General features: G+C 40.1%; 1 protein-coding gene across 2 annotated transcripts in view; it reads left to right on the forward strand.

Annotated features, from left to right (window-relative positions):
• Nucleotides 1-17700, forward strand: part of POU6F2 (POU class 6 homeobox 2) — a 318794-nt gene that overhangs the window by 200526 nt on the left and 100568 nt on the right. For both annotated transcript variants that reach the window (XM_074886724.1, XM_074886634.1), the window contains one exon: nucleotides 14969-15288. In XM_074886724.1, coding sequence (XP_074742825.1) covers nucleotides 14969-15288 — 320 coding nt within the window. The remainder of the gene's footprint in view (nucleotides 1-14968; nucleotides 15289-17700) is intronic.

Below are 17700 nucleotides of genomic sequence, written 5' to 3' on the forward strand. Positions count from 1 at the left end.
TAAATGTCAAACCTATATGTGAACATCATAAAATCTACTCAGATTTCTTGGTTTATTACTTGTAATATATTCAGAACAAAACCAAGCAAGCCTTAGCATCGCTGGTCCTGAAAGCCTGAGAATTATTTTGCAGGGAGGTAGGAAGAGGGAAAGAAGGGGCTGTTGAACAAGAGAGGGAGAGGAGTTTCCATTTCCCATTTGTTCTTTTGTTATTTGGGAGCAGTAATCATTGGTGTAGCAAGGAAGAAGGCTCACACAATGGTTCAAATTTTGTAAGCATAGTAAAAGTCTGGGCATAAAGCAGCGCCGTCTTATTAGCAGAGGAAGTGAGGTCAGTAGTCTTCAGCCTCTTAACAAGATGACAGAATTTATGAAGCATCACAGCAGCAGGATGTGGTTACCTGCAGTCTATTCACATAACAAGCCCACCGGGGTCCTATAGTTATCGCCCTTGAATTTGTTTTCCTCTCTTCATTTTCTTTTGTCATCCTCCTGTTTCTTTGGCCTAGCTTACTGCACTGGAGGAATCACTTTATCACCTGTGATGGCTTGTTGGTGAAATTTTCTCGTGGATATTTTTATTGTTATTATCATTAGCTAGTTTGGTTTAGCTGGCTCCATCAGTGTGTCTCTGATGATAGAGTTGCTCACAGTGGTGTGCAATGAACTCTAAGTACTAGTCTTCCAGGAAATCTGGTATTTATTTTTCATTCTGAGGTATCTTTTAAACCTGGTGTGAGACAAGTGCCTCAAATACGCCTTAGCTGAGGGTTCATCTTAAAAGACATCCTTATTATTGGTGATCTCAAAAAGTCTTATGAGCTGCTGGGAATAAAAGCATTATCCAGACATTATCAAAAAGTAGGAAAAAAGAAAATAAACAGGTGCTTTTAAACCATCTATCTCTCGTTAACACAATGTAGGAGGTAGCTCTGTAACAATCTTTTCCATGTGGAAATAAAACTTTGTGTATCTTTGACGCCCTTCATTTTGAGGATCTTAGCGCACGTTGCTGTACTTCACTAAATTAGCTTCCAGTGGTGAGGGAAGTGAAGTTTATTATCCCTCCTTTCTTTTATAGAACAGGAAAGTGAGGCAGGAAGATGAACATCCATGGCCAAAGTGGTGCAGGTACAGTAGGTTGAGGAATAGGAAGTGGATTCCCAGGTGCTGATCTTCATCCATAAGACAATCAGTCCTGACTCCCTGTTTCTAATCTAACTTGCTCTGTCCTACAGGATCTTTTCTTTTTTTTTTTTTTTTTCCTCCTAATTAGGAAAACTGTGCTTTGCATCTTGGAAGCACAGCGTCCAGGTGGGAATAGTATTTGTCAGTACAGCGTATTTAATTATTTATAACTACCTTCTTTGTCTGATGGTTTGATTGTTATTTATTTTATTTTCCACCAGAAGGTTTGATCACTTAAGCGGCCTGAAATTAAACATTTGGCAGTGTTTACAAATTATGAAAATGGTTTCTGATTAAAGTGTTCCACGGGGAGATTAAAGTTTCAGATCAGTACGTAAGCCAAGGGCACTCTTCTGAATCTCAGCAGAGAGAGCTGCTCTGTGGCACGTGCTGTGTATTCATACCCATGCTGACACAAGGTGCAGGCTCACACACTTTCCCTGTGGTCGTCTGAGGGCTGTATCTTCAGAGTGCTCTTATGGCAGGGGGCAAACCGAGCCCCCTCAGCCAAGTCAGATGCAGGTCGCAAGGCACCCATCAGACAGTACCTGACAAAAAGTCCACTCCCACTCGCAGCTGAAAGAAGTGACAGAATCGTGCAGGCATCTAAAGCTTATCTATTTTGTGGATATACTCTGATCAAATCTGAAAATCATTGCAGCATCAGTTAAATCAACAATGCTCCTAGCACCATGATTGCAAGAAGTCAGATGTCATTTCACTGTGTGAAATAATTAAGGGCTATTAGAATTAAGCTATTTAAGAATACTCCTGCTTAAAAAAAAAAAAAAAAAGAGATGGAGATTACTTCTGGTTTTGTCTGTACTGGTCTGTGGACCAGTGTTGATTCACAGACATCAGATGTCTTATGTTCTTGGCTTCCCCTCTTAACTTCCTGGTGCAAAACATTAACGCATAAGATGCTTTCCTGGCATTAGTGCATTAGTTTCTTTATGAATTGGAAATCCATGTAATCCATAATCCAAATATGTAAAATAGTCAGCAATGTATGCTGCAAACCTCCTAATGAAATGTGTTGCACTGGATGATTGCTTAAAGAACACTTGCCTTCACTTACGGGTCTTAGCCTTGTAGGTGTTTTTCTGATGCAGTTCTCATCAGCTCTAATGATTGGGTAGGTATTGGCAAAAAAATATTCTTAAACATTCCTGAAAAAATAAAGGCAGGAATTTACACAACTGATTTTCCCCACAATCCCATGAATAAGACTTTCTGACAATAGTGTTTAGCCAAATTTGCATTTGCTTCAGTCCCCTGTTCAAAGGCAAGGATTGCTGGAGTGCCATCATAGTTCCATAAAAAGAAGTAAATGTCTACAGCTGGTAGGAAAAAGAGGCTGTTGGGGCCGTATCTGCTCAAAGTGAGGGCTCTGTATGAGAACAACAGTTGAACTGCTGGAGATGACAGCCATAGGAATTGCCATCCCCTATAGAATTCTGGAGGACCCCATAGAGCTCATCTTTCCAGGTAGTCTTTAGACAAACATGAGTCAAACAATGGCCTTTTTTGGAAGATTGTGTGAGAGAGGGAAAGAAAGGAGTGTTGTGGTCACATGATGCTGGACCTGGCTCTGTCTCAAGGATGAAGATGAAAGCATAGTTTGCCCCATGCTCCCTGGTGCTTGGATGGAAAATCAAAGGGAACCATATTAATTTCAGCTTCATTGAAAACACACAGTAGAAAAAACATTCATAGTTGGCAAATGGAAAAGTTTTAAATTGATGATGGAAGAAACATTCATTTCCAAGCTTCTGAGCGAGCTATTAAAATCAACAGAGTAAAGACAAAATACCTGGCACTGAAAATGAAAGGAACAGTTTTTTGCATCTACTTAGTTAACACTTGGCAAAATGAATCTAAAGTAGTGGTTTCAGATTTCCGTGTGCACTAACTGTGCCAACTTTTGTTCTCAGGGTTGCCATGATAGATAGTTCATCCCGCTTGAGAAGCATTTTTTCCTCTAACTTTTTTTAATCAGAAGTCAATTTAAGCAAAAGGCTAGATCTTGTATCAGCACTGACATGTGTTTCTTTATTTTGTACTGTTGAATGGTCCAGGCTTTTCATTTAAATACACTATTTTGGAACAAGCTCATCTCCATTTAATTGACATTGGAGTTATTGCAGTAAATCTAGTAACGGTGTTTGCCCAGTATTTATGTAGTATTTTCACCCGCACCTCTCAGTGGGCTTCCTCTGGGGGAGAGAGAAATGATGAGAAATACACTAATTTCACAAGCAAGGAAATGTGTGAACAGTAAGTTCTCTCCCCTTGCCCTCCCTCCTCGCCAGACATCAATATCTATGGCTATACATTAGCAATCAATTTCACATGATAAACAGTGTTTTCATTATCATCAAAATTTTCTTAGATCTCTGCAGTTAAAAGTTAACTTTTGCATTATTTTATGAAAAGGTTATATGTAACAGAAGAAAAATTTAAGAGAAAATTGTAATTGTATGGAAACTTCACACAACCTTGTTACATCACTGCCAGTATGTTTCTATAGGCTGAATAATATATACCTATTAGGATACAATCTCCTGTGAATTTTCTGTATTTTTAGAGCAAGTTCTGCAGGATTCTATTATAACTTTCAGAAGGATAGCATTAACAGCAGGTGTATTTAATATTTATAACAGCCTTAGTGCATTGGTAAACACTTTTTATTTTGGTGCATTAACACATTGCTGAATTTGTTTAAAAGACTGAGGAACCTGGAGATGACAAACAATGAGAAGAATGTTTTGTGGCATCATTCAGGTTTGGTATAGCTAAACACATGCAGTTGATGAGGCCTAAACCCTTATTTAAAATATTTCATTATCCTCAATATTAAAATTAAGGCAGTGTTGCCTTAAGGAAGGCCAATACTAACTTCCTGTGCGTTTTTTTGAGAATTACTGGTTATGAACCAAATTCAGCTTTTCTTCCATTATGTGGTCTGGAAAAGCAAGTATTTTATTGAAAAGGGTAATAAGGTACTAGTTACTGCATCAAAAGGGCAACAACATTCTATTCTGACTGAATATGTGGACAGAAATAGTGAATGATTTTTAAGTAGATTTTCGGCCAACTGTAAATTCATCCTTTGGATTTGTTCCCTTTCTGTAAGTGGGCACTCCTGTTCCATGTAAGTAAATACATTATTTAAGTGGAAGTTCTTTTATTAATTGCTGTGTATCCCTTTCAAATTAAAAATAATTAACGTTGAAGAAGCAACTTAATAGCTAAAGTAAGGTCTAGATGCAGTTTGTTCAAAGGCCTGCTGTTACCTATTTTGCAGTGTACAGAAATGTATGAAATATCAAGCAGCATGGGGCTTCCTGATGTGAAGCCATGAAGTGGATAGTGCATTGACTGGGCAGAGTAATGCGGCTGCTTTTCTGGACTCACCCAGCCCTTCTGTTCAGCTGTGGATGGAGCTTCATCCTCACACAGAAGTGTGACTGGCTTTGCAGCCTGTGCGTGAGAAGTGCCTATAAAATCTTCTCCCTATGTCTACCACCCAAATTTTCTACTGATGAGCAGTTTATCTATGTGAATAACCAGGCTGTTTATTTCAACAGTGAGCAGGAAATTTAGGTAGGTGGAAGCACATGAGCACTCAAAGAGGAGCTAATTCACTCTTGCTGTGGGAAGGTGATAGTCGCCAAGCACAGCTGAGCTAGGATTAGCACCTGAAGCAGCAACATGTTTGGCTGATGAACTGTAGGGACAGGAGAGAAATCTGATATTCAGCCTCCCTCATTTTAGTGCAAATTGACAATGAGCAGTCAGTCAGTCCATCCACAGCAGATGACCAGCTGCTCACCTACTGTTTAACTTTGGTTTTAATCTCTCTGGAAGTAAAATAAACTAGAAAAAGGGATATAAGCAGATCACCTTAAACTGACCTGTAGTTAGCTTAAAGCTTACGAAAAGAAAACAGTTACGGATACTGTGGTACGTTTTGAAATTCACACAACTGAGTACAGCCATTCTTATCTATGCACAACAAATAATAAAAAACATGGAAGATTCTTAAAGACAGCAAAATAGAGCTACTGTGAGTCAACAGCAGGCAAACGTAATGGACCTTGCTAGTGGTACATACATTCAGGAACAGTTTGTGGTGTGACAGATTACCAAATTAGAGTTTGCTTCTTAGCTCTTCTCCAATTTCTCATGTGGAGGGAGTTGCGTAGTCTCTCTGCATTGATCCCTTATCTAAAGGAAGAACACCTCCATCTTCTGCTCACCTATTGAGGTTAAAGCACCTAACACAGCACCTCCTCACCAACCCAGTGACCTGTGCTCGAGATTGCTCCTGTACCACAGCTAGTAAGCAATATCTTGTGTCACTTAGAGAAAGTTTTTTAGTCCATTTTTATTTTCAATGACTGAAGAAGGATGTAATGTTCAACATGGCACGTGTGTCCCAGCTGGTGAGGAATGGCCTTCAGTCCCTGGGGGCCACATAGGGACTGAGAGCATTACAGCCCTTGCAGGATCAGGTGACATGTTTTGTTTTGTTGTCTTCCCCACCTTTTTTGCCGTTGCTACCATTTTTAATTTTTTCATGGCTTGATAAAACAAGGAGAAGTTCAAGCCTATATTGATGATAACAGGGCCCGTTGTTAACAAGGTTGAAGCCTAAGTCACTGCTCCAGCAGAGCATGTGTGCATGCCTTGCAGCAAGGCAGAACTGCCACTTTTGCACCTGATTCTCATACTTGCTGTTGTAGTTTTATTGATTGTAAATGAAAGGACTGGGCTGAGCTACATTTTTTCCCTTTCTCCTTATAGTGTACACATTGCTGTTCTCTGAGTCATTCCATGGCCTGTTCTCCCTGCTGCTCAGCTAACTTCTCTAGCTGGAATTTGCACACTGGGAACAGAATTTGCAGCTGCTTGAATCTTGGAGTTCTTAATAGAAAACAGAGTTGTCTCGGGTCTACCAGTTTTCAGAATAGACTAGAAGTGGAAAATGTTAGAAACATGGATACAATGAGAGTCAGAGAGATGAAAGCAACCAGTCATACCAAGACACCTGGTGGGCATAGTACCCACTGCTGCTTCCCTCAGTGGAGGCTGGGGAAAAGTGACATTGTCCTTTGTCATTCTCAGGACACTTCCACAAGCTCAGCATCAAGGCCAACCTTTTAAACCACAAACACTTTGATCCACTATTTGATTGTATTGTTTAAAAAAACCCAAACACACACATGCACAAAACCCCCAGTACATTTCACTTACAGTAACTTCACTTTTAGTTAAGGAAACATGACTCACTTCAAAGACTCTTTGAAGAGACTTCTAATAATTCCTGATCTTCAAAGAACCATTGCTGAAGCTATACCTGGATAAATATTTCTTTGTCAGAAGAGCCATTTGCCGTAAACAATTATAGAAGATGCAACTGCAGATCTATTATCTGAAAGAATGCAAAATCACCCTTTGAAGCCACCAGGCAGTTCAACCAGTTCCTTTTGACAAGACTTTGCTCCAAAGCCTCACACAGCCACCTCGCCAGCAGAAATGGCAGGGCACCCAGTGGGCTGGGGACCCGTGGCGCTCTCAACCATGGGACAGGATTCTGCGCAACCTCTTCAAAAGCTTCTGAGGCTGTGTATTGTTGCAGTGTTTTTTCTACAAGCATTGCTACTTTGAGGTATGTCAAACACTTAGTCTGCATAAGTGCTGTGGAAATTATGGTTCCCATCAATATTACAGCATTTGAAAGAGACAAGGAGAGAAAAAAATAAGCTGCAGTTACAGATATTAAAGGTTGTATGTGCAGAGAGTGCCCAGCCTTTGTCTGATGTCCCTTATGAGTCATGGTCATTGTTCTCTGTGTCAGCAGACTGTTGTTTCAAACTTAATTTCTTTGTGTCATTCATCTGTTCCCTGTCACATCCCTTCGGCTGTGAAATCTTATATTGGGCTCTGTTGGCCTTTAGATGATAATTTTTTCTCTGTCAATTAGTTTCTTTCAAAGGAGTTCTGCAGAATTTTTCCCAAGAAATGAGAGGTTATCTTAAATTCTGGTCCATAAGAACGTTCTTATGGGCTCAATATGGTCTGGAAATCCAGTCTGTAGCAATACCATGCCACTCAGTTTGATTTTTCATTCCGACACTATTCTGTTCTTAGACAATCTGGGAGAAGTCCTGCTGTCTGTAACTAGAAAACTGCTTTTATCTGGCTTAAGGACTTAAGATCCTGCCCCTGATCTCTGAGAGCCATGTTTTCATAAAAAAAAAAAAAAAAATCAAGATGGTAAAATTAAGAGTTTACCAGATCTAGATATCGCTTGCTTGACACCCAGCCTTTGGCACTTACATTGCCCTCGGACTATGTTATGGTGGGTTTTTAATTGCCTGTCTTTGCATGAGAGTCCCAAGACAGGTCACTGATTGATCCCCTGTGTCTTGATGATACCCTGACTCCAGTTAATGTTTCAGCCATCTGTACAATATGAGGCCTAAGGTCCCATTTGAGCTGAGGAAGCAAATGGCTTATTAAAGTCTAATTTCTCCAGCTTGTTCTTGCCTTTGGGCATTTTAAATAGGTTAATGCAATTTTTACAATACACTCAGGGAACTTTACTCACAGACTGTTGTCATAAACTAGAGGAAAATAGCCCCGAGATTATCTTAAAATGGGAAGTATTCCAAATATACTTGCCCTGATATTTAGTCAAGCTCTCTACCTAGAACAACAACTTTTTCTTCTTTTTTTTTTTTTTTTTCCCCCCTTAAGATTTTAGTGGATTATTGTACATTTTAAGGTTTGGTAAGGAAAAATTGTCAGATTTATTTAATGCAGTGGATCATTTTTCAGGGAAGTTCCAGTATTCATCAAAATGTGGAGACACCACAGGCACCATATAAATTATGATGGTTTTCTTCTTAATACTTCCTTTTTATTGCCTATATTCTTTAAAGTGAATTTAGTGCTCATGAAAGATGCTGGATATGACAACAGTAGAAAGTGAAGCCCTCTGTTTATCTGCAGAATTGGTACAGAGGAGCATTGGCAATGCAAGTTTCTCCCCATAACCCCATCTGTGTTCTGCAGCTGTAACCTTGAGGAATCACCTTTAGGAAGGAGAAGATGACTTGGTCTCCTTACTCTTTCTATCCTTAGCCTTTCTGCTGAAAGTGTAAATAAGATGTCATTTGGTGCCATCCAAGGCCGTAGTCTTTATGATCTTCCTAATAGGTATTGGGAGACCATCAGTTTATTACCTTGACTGTGTGGCAGACTGCTTCCAATGCAGGCTCTCTGTGGATATCTGTGTGTGAATACATCTTCTATACATGTTCTATAAGGTAGAAAACACTCAAAAGCACCATTAAAGAGTAATGACTTTTGTTCCCTGTATTGACCTAGACTGGATTTGAACCAGTGATTTAGAAATAATGTTCTCTATCCCATTACTAATATCTTCAGCCACAAGACCAGCACTTCTTTTTTTTTTTTTTTTCACAAAGAGGATGCTAACATATTTAAAACAACTCACATTTTGCTCTCAAAAAGAAAATTTGAGCGTATGCAAAAACACATTGGGTATTTGGCTAACCTACCCCCCGTTACCCAGGAAGGAGGGAGTGTATACACAGGCTTGCATTACACTGTTCAGTGTGTATATTCAATCTTTAGAAATCTGTTTTAAAGAAAAGAAAGGCATATACCTCATTAGAAGAGAATCAACAGGGTGGAAAAAAAAAGCAGGCCATGTCAGTTCAAACACAAGCCCAGATGCTTAAGTTAGTTACACTTTTCAGTTTAAGGCAATGCAAATCGGTTCTCCATTACTGGGGAAGTGGAAAAAGTCATTAGACCCTTGAAATGGCAAGAGTCAAGTTCTGTGCTCAGTCAAATAGGAAAAGGTTTAATGTATGATTTTCTCCTTTTTAGTCCATTGTACATTGTGTCAAGGCACTGAAGAACATCTATGCAATTATGTAAATAGGAGGATAGAGAAAAGAGTAGCACAATAGTTTGTAGGATAAAATTGTTTCTTATTCCTCCTATCCCTTCTTCCTCTTTACACAGAAACAAACATGCACAAAACATTAATAAAATAAATCAGACATTATGTGAAGCTTATCCACAAGAGCAGATTCTAGATACAAATTGAATCCCTGAACATTAATTTGATCTTCTGCCAAGCACTGTAGAGGTCTTAAGAATCTGAGTTTATATTGTGAATAAGAGTGAAAAAGGAGTCCTACTAATTTTTACATTGTTTTCATTATGTAAACATTTGTGGGCTTACTTATGTTCCTTGCTTTTTGGAGAAATGTGATTAAACTTTAAAATGTATATTTATATTTAAAATATAACCAGAGCCATTCCCATACTTATGCAATAATACATTAGCCAGAGGCAGCAGGCAGTTGATAGTACTTTCAGTGAATATAGTCAGGATTGGGATTTGAAGACAGAGCCATTTCAGTTTTCCCACTAAGAAGAAGATTCAGTCATTCCCCCTGTCATGGATCAGACTGCTTCTTTCAGCTTGGTTGCATCAGAGGTGAATTTTTCCCGTTTACTTGACAGAGGGGCATTATAGTTTCATTTCAGTTTCCTGTGTAGGTAACCAGCAGAGGAACAGAAGATACAAGGAAGACATGGAAAGACCCATTTTATGTAAATATTGTAAATGCATAGCAGCATTGTGCCTAAGTTATCCCCCAAAGGACATCAAGAAGGAGTGAGTTACTTAGATCATAACTTTCTTTGAGTCCTTAAAGTAGTCTGAGATCTGTGACAGGTATAGAAGTGACCTGGGAGATCAGGAAGTTTGCTTTCGCTCCCTCTTGACCATCTATTTGCACCACTTAACTCCTATCTCTTATTATAATGTAAATGCTTTGATACTGTGGCTAAGCATAATCCACTTAAAGTAGGATCATAAAACGTGGGGTCTTGCCTTGGGAAGTCTGCCATGGCACCACAGCAACCAGGAAATTACAGTTAAAACTTAAGTTTGAAAACCCCTCATGCCATTGTTTCTTCGTAGGTATTAGTTCTTCTTACTATTGTCTTGGGTACCCAGTGTATATTCAACATGTATTTTTCTTAAGGAAAGTTGAAACGTCACACAGCTTTTGTGGATTTTCCTCAGTTTTTCATAGCTTGCATGCATTTTTAGTTAATTATCTGTCTTTTAAAGTAATGTACTTTGTGTTGTCTTTTTTAACCATAGAAAGAACTTTTTGCAATTATTTGCAAGCCTTTTTAATTCTTGAATACATTCTGAAAGAAAGCAGGCGCTTCTCACTTAAATATGTCAAAGTTTTACCCAGCTGTTAGACAGTAAGTCATAAAAAGATTCCTGTGAGGTAGGCAGTGCATGTTATCTTTTATACATGCAGACATAGCACCATTGTACCACCTGAAATTCCATCAGGCTCCAAGCTCTGCAGAAAGTGACAAATGCTAGACAGGTATACGATTTATAATGGATGAGCTATGCAAGCAAGCTCTGGGAGTTGGATTGGATTTGATTACAAACAATAATATGACACAACCCCTGCTGTGGATAGTACACACATTGTGAGAGGCAGTGCAATCAGACAGCGTGAACACCGGACTGCAGGCATGATCCAGAGCCCTAAATCCACCTTTGCAGTACACCTACCGTGTGGCTTTGGGAAAGCCTTGTCTGATCTAACAGTCCTTTTTCCAATTCCCTCTCTGTTTGTTTAGCAACACCATGTTAAACAATCATACCTCACTAAGCCACTTCAATGCAATTTATAGCTCAGCATGATATTAGGCTTTGGAGAGGCTTTTTAAAGGAATTATATGAAAAGACAAGAAGTTATTTGAATAATTTTGTGCAGTTGCTGGCAACAAACTTGGAAACTTTCCATGAAGTAACTTTTCTCCATCAACAAAATTTTCCCTGAAATTATCTACCTTCCACCCCAGCAAGAATGAGTGCATTTCCAGTACAAAAGTGAATGGTAGAGATATTCCTGCATCAGCCAACATTCAAGTATTGAGCAGTACTGAATGCAAAGCTTTTCCGCTCATAGATGGAGAATGAAAAAAATCTCCACATCGAGCTATTGTCTGATAGCGCTGAGCATGCCCACAGAATTTACAAACTTGATGTTTTCCAGGTCAACTTCAGACTGTCTTCATTCATTGCACAAATCAGCTTGGCTGAGTGATTGCACCTGCTCACATTGTCAATGCACAGAAGTATGCTGGTGATGGCCATTCGACATCAGTTACATTAGCAGCTCAGTAGGACCTGAACCTGCAAAATTTTAGGTTAAAAAAAAGCTTGAGGCATTTTTTCCCTTTTCTTCCCTCTGGATTATGTCCCTTGTTTTGTGTATTGGCAAAAGAAAGAATGTGCAAATCAAAATGTCCTTTAAACAGAGTATTGGTCTTATGGAGAGTGGAAGTTTAATGAAGATTTAATTTTTAAGAATGTAATTCAACAGCGGATCAAAGGCATGTCTTGTTAATGAAACTGAAGCCTACACTGTTAGGATAACTGTTCTATCAAGTAAATCCCAACACAGCAACAATATAATCTTTCTTTCTTAAGCAGATTCATACATTTAGTAAAACTGAATTTCAGTAAGTGTGGATTTTTGTCCAATGGTAAACAAATAGATCAGTACTGTTTGTGTGTATCTGTGCTTTAGACTCTAATTTTGCAAGGCTACTTGTATGTTTGGCAATGTTTCAATGAAAGCATCCTGAAAGAAAATCATACTCTCCGTGGGGAACGCTAATACTAATAATTATTAAATATTAGTCTGAGGATTGCTCTGAGCTACATGCAAACACACAAAACAATAAACATTTTGCCCTATAATGTAACCACCTCTTCATTTGTTTCAGTTTGTCAAGCATCTTCATTTATTTTACACTTTGGGCTTCTTTACCATTCTCCTCATGTCTTGTATGTCACCATTTTAAGAAGTCCAGGCTGTGATGCTTTTTAATATTCTATCAACAGATATTTTTTACATACTGTAAGTTCAGTCATAAGATCATTGACAAAAATTTAACGCTGACCTGATTTTGTACTTTCATGTTATTGGAATCACAGTGATCTCTCCATCCTGTGTTACCTCATGTTATCTCAGATTGATACTTTCAGCATTCTTTTAATTATTGGCCATATTTGCCAAATTCTAGCTGAAAGGCATACTTCAAGAAGCCAAGTATGTTCTGTCCTCCAAAAAATGTTTCAGTAGATGGCTTCCCCTCCACCTCAAATGCTTTTGCCTGTCCCCTACTACATCACCCAGTACCCTACATACAACATACAGCATTCTGACAAATCCATTCTTCCCAGTGATGGCATTTAAGAGCACCCTGTGGGAGCAAAAGGATTTGGGGACCATTGCAGTACAAAAAAACCCACTATATCTAGTTTGCTGTAGAGAAATTTTTCTCGCATCTTGTCTGGTTGTGCACATAGGATGTAAAACAACCCTTTGTTCCTCTCTGTGAGCTGCGTGCATTACAAGTTAGGCTTCTGTGGGGCGTCATTGCATTCATCTCTGTATTGGAGTCTATGGAAGCAGTAAGGGCCTTTGTGTTTGAAGTCTTGGTTCTGGTTATCAATGGTCTGTCCAGACTGCTAAGCTATCACAGGCGAGGAGGTGGCCTGCACAAGCTAAGGAGCTGGTCTCGATGAGTTTTTTCCTCGTGGGAATGAGAAGGGTCTTTCTGCCTCTGTGTACATACCTACAGATAGAATTGGTGAATATTCCTTGCCATCTGAGGTGCTTCATGCTATGGTTAATATTTGTCTATGCAGTTGCTTTCTTGTATACACACCTCCATTCTTTGTTCTTATATGCCTTGGATTATATGTCCACTTACTACCCTCTTGCCTTTGGGGCATTTAGGTATGAGTTCTGATCGTGGAATTGATGGGAATGTACCTTTACTTCTCCAGGCTGATTTCTTTTGCATGAGATACCATGCGTGTTTTTAATCTGATGGTCACTCTGTTTTATGTTGAAACACAAAACTTCCATCAGTAACTTTCCTGATGGAGATATATTGATGTTACTAGTCCTCCTTCTCTGCATTATTCAAGTTGGTTTTTGAAGTCACATACACATGACTATAATTCTTGTAAAGGCGTATTTGTAGTTCGATTCCCGCCCCTGGTAAAAGAAAATTTGGAACAGTTTTGAGTATAGGAATGGATGACCAACAGCTCTTCCTACCAAGCCTTTTACTTTTCCTTCATACAGCCTTTTCTGGCTTACCCATTCTGCCTCATCTTTCTCCGTTTTTTTCTTTTTTCTTTTGCTTATTCCAGTTTATGGCTCATTGATTTCATAAGTCGTACCAAGACCTCAGGTTCATCCCTGGGGCATAGACATCTAGAAAGCTGAAATAGGGCTGTTGGCATGAAAAGAAAGTGGAGATGACTTGGCTTTATCTGCCAATCCACAAATAACTTGGTGAACAGAGTTTCTGGCCATGAAATCTGAACGCCATTTTAGAAATAACAAATTTGATTCATTCCTAGTTTACTTTGGCTTCTGCTCATGGAAACTAGAATAGAGAGTGGTGTTGGCAAAGCCGTATACAGAGAAGAAAATAGTTCAATGACCTTATAAGCTGTTCCTCTTGGGATCTTATAGCCATCTAACGCAACCCCTAAGATGTTGATTAAAGTGGGTAAAGCCACAGACCCAGGTGACTTATTCAGGGCATAACCTTAGAAAGCATCAGGCTCCTGTAATGTTCTGGCTGCTGCTTAAAGCTGTTCTTCCGTAGTGACATCCCTGTGGCACACTTCTTGCCTTCCTGAATTTGATGAATGCCTTAGTGAATTTGAAAGTGCCTCTGGGAGATAAAATTTGCTTCTCTGTGGCAGCAGGTTGATGTGAGCCACCAGTTTCCAAGCCTCATGTGTGGAGCACATGCTAGCAAAACACGACAGACCTTTACTACCAGGCGTAGGTGAGCAGTGTAAGTGCACAGAATACCTACCCTATTTCACAAGAGGAACTTTATGGCTTTTAGATGCAAGTGATAAGAAGCAGTTCTAATTTCAGAGACACACACATTTTATTGGGTATTTTTGCTACCTATGCATTGCACAAGAAATCCCCAGCTGAATGTTTTATTTCCTGACACCTGCTGTACAAAGACATGACAAAGCTCTTTTCAGAGCATCCTTTAATTTATAACTATGATTTTCTCCTACTTTATATAACAGCACCGGTTCATGTAATGAGTTCTTGGTATGCTGTGTACAGTGACAATGGGCTGCCCAGGGAGGTGGTAGAGTCCCCATCCCTGGAGGAGTTTAAGAGTCGGGTTGACCCAGCGCTGAGGGATCTGGTGTAGTTGGGATCTGTCAGTGCTAGGTTAACGGTTGGACTAGATGATCTTCAAGGTCCTTTCCAACCTAGATGATTCTGTGATTCTGATCCTGTTTGCCTCTTCTCCAGGCAGGCAAAATTCCCATTGGCTTCACTGGTATGCTTGTCTAAGCAAAGGCTGCTGGTCAGCTCTGACACCCTTCCAAAGGTTTGCTTTCACTGCCTCCAGTGAAGTCCAGCTCTTACCACAGAACTGCGCTGGCAGAACCACAGGCTATTATTGATGGGATTGTGTTTCCTGCCACATCCTGAAGTCTGAGGCCAGCTGCTCTCAGTGGGCAGTGTGCCTCACGATGTGACAGAACTAGAATTTAATCCAGAATATCTTTAACTCAGTAGGTATTACTGAAACCTACATAACTCCCTTCCCTCTCTTCAATTCACAGCTACCTCATCCCTGAACTCCCAGCTTCAACAGCTTCAGCATCTTCAGCAGCTCCAGCAGCAGCAGCAGCAAGGTCAGCAGCAGCAACAGCAGCAGCAAAGCCAGCAGCAGCAAGGTCAGCAGGCACAGACTCCACAGCCACCCCAGCAGACCCAGCAGCCACAGCCACAGCCGTCAGCACCACCGCAGCAGAACCAAACACAGTCCCAGAGTCAGAGCCAACCACCTCCGGCCCCACAGTCCTCCAGCTCCCCTCAGAAACCCAGCCAGTCACCAGGGCATGGCCTTCCATCTCCTCTTACTTCACCAAATCCATTGCAGGTAGGACACTACATACAAATCTCTAATGGTCTAACAACAGAAAGTACATACTCACCTACTGCAAGGGAAACCAAGTGAAGGTTACACCTTCTGACCATACAGGCTGAGAAATTCCACCTCGTATTAGTTAATCCATACAGGCATGTAATTTACAACAGCTAAAAGGCCTAATAAGCCAGAAAAGCATAGCTAATGATGGTCCTAGTCTGCTCCTTTCTCAAGACTAAACATCTTTTTCTCTTAAAGTCCATATCATAAAACCCATAGAAAACTAATTTTTTTCCATGGATTCAGGATGTGACCTTTGCAAATGGCGTTTGCCCAGAAGTCACCCTCCATGTATGAGGACCGCAAAGTTAGATGTTCATGAGCAGATGATCCTGCCTGTCCCTAAAAGAAACAGAGCTTCTGCTGGTGGATGTGTGCAAGGGATGGATGGGTTTATCCTTCCTCTTGAAATCACAGTCCTAACGTTTATCCTGCTAAGAATAAAATATTTTTTTAAGAGTCTCAGTATAGACTCCAAAGCTAAGAATGCCGGTTAATGCCTTTCCTAGATGCTCACTCCAATGACAAGGATGTTTTTTAATAGATCAACAGCTATGGCACCCACACTGATGCTGGGCTCTGCCCATCTTGGAATTCCTGGGCAGAAACAGGAGAGCTCTGATCCACTGGTTCTAATTTCTTATACTTGAGTGTTCTTGCACTACATGTGTCATGCTATATCCACGTCCTGCAAGAACAGCTTTGACTGTACCCCCAAGTTGGATTCTGAATAAACACCAGGGTAGTCTGTGAAGTGAGCAGAGTCCCCTTTCACTGGGCAGTGGAGCTGCACTTAGAAACCAGCAATTCACTTTATTCTGTAAATTTTGAGACCCCACTTTAAAGGTTTTATTCACGCGGATGGATTTGGCTCTATTTCCTGCAGAAATTAAACTGCATTAGCTTAATAATTAAAAAATCCTTTTTCAAACAATTAAGGAAATTGGTTTACAAGAAGCTGTGTTTGCCGTGTGGCCAGTTAAACCTGCATTAATCTGAGCTTCAACTAAATTGCATCAAATCTGATTTTTTAATGGTTTAGATAATAGACTTAAAAGTCCACAAGAAATGTGTCCTTGCTTCCGGAGCTTTTTCTTATAGTAGAGCATAATGTTTCTAGAGCTTCTTCTGTGTATTGTCTTAAGGGCTACTTAGGCACCACTTAATGCCCAGTCTATCATGCTAGTGAGTGCTTTGGGACTCTTTAGTATGCAGATTATTGACATACAGAGACAGGAATATTTCCAGAGGAGCTTCTGTTACATTTTATTGTCTTGGTGCAGCTGTAATGTATGCACACTAACTGTATACACTATATGTTGCTAAAACTGCCTGCTAAATAGTGTGCTTCACAAGGCATTCAGTTTTCCAAAGAAAGCAAATGCACACATCAATTAGAGTTGGGGTAGGGAGGAAGTAGGATTATCTCAGTGAGCATACCTCAAGAGGGTTGTACAAACACTGAATCTGAAGTCTTAGCTTTCATATAACCTCTGGTCCCAGTGTAAATCTCAACTGAATCTGAGTACTTCCAGCCTCATCTGTGACCTACAGGTACAGGCTTGTAGAAGCACTTTCTACTGTTAGCTCTCAAGGGTCACATCTCACTTGCAGAAGTACAACAAAAGTAAGTAAAACAAATAATTCCTTGCATGGGAAGTGCTAATGTCAATGTTTTCACGGAGATACCTTGGCATGCTTATCCTCACAACTACCCTTCTGAGGGCAGTCTGGATGTGGCAGACTCAAAAGAATTGGAAGGAGGGAACCAAGTATGCTGAGGTGGTTTTAGTTCAAATGCTGTCCCCTAAACCTTTTAGGATCTGGGATTAGCGTTAATGAAAGACACCAGCGTGAGAGGTCTGGCATACCCACTGGGCTGAGCTCAGCCATACCACTAAGCCAGCTGCGTGACTGGGACACTTTCAGAACAACAGTAAAGGAATTAGAAGTCATTAGCTGTCAGCTCTGGCTCAGCATTAAAGAGTTACTAATAAATTGAGGGATAAGTATTTTTAATGTTCTTTCCTCTCTGATCCTTGCCATGAAAACTGAAAGTTTGTTCACAGATACAAACACGCTGTGTGCTGACATCCAGAAGAGAAGCCAGAATTCAGCATGGTACTTCAGGCCTCACCTTAGCAATGTGTGTAGGGCCATTAGTTTGGCCTTCTAGCCATTTCTACAGCAAGTGTAATACTTCTCACACTTCCCTAAGAAATGCTTAAGAACTTGAAATGTGCTCTGTCATATTGCTGAGAATCGTGAGACTCTTTAATATGCAAACAAGTGACGCTCAGAAATATTTCCAGAGGAACTACTGTTGCACTTTATATATGGTTGAAGGATGTGTCCACATAGTTT

This window comes from Strix uralensis, chromosome 1, assembly GCF_047716275.1.
Source record: "Strix uralensis isolate ZFMK-TIS-50842 chromosome 1, bStrUra1, whole genome shotgun sequence".
In the NCBI taxonomy this organism is placed as follows: Eukaryota; Metazoa; Chordata; class Aves; order Strigiformes; family Strigidae; genus Strix; species Strix uralensis.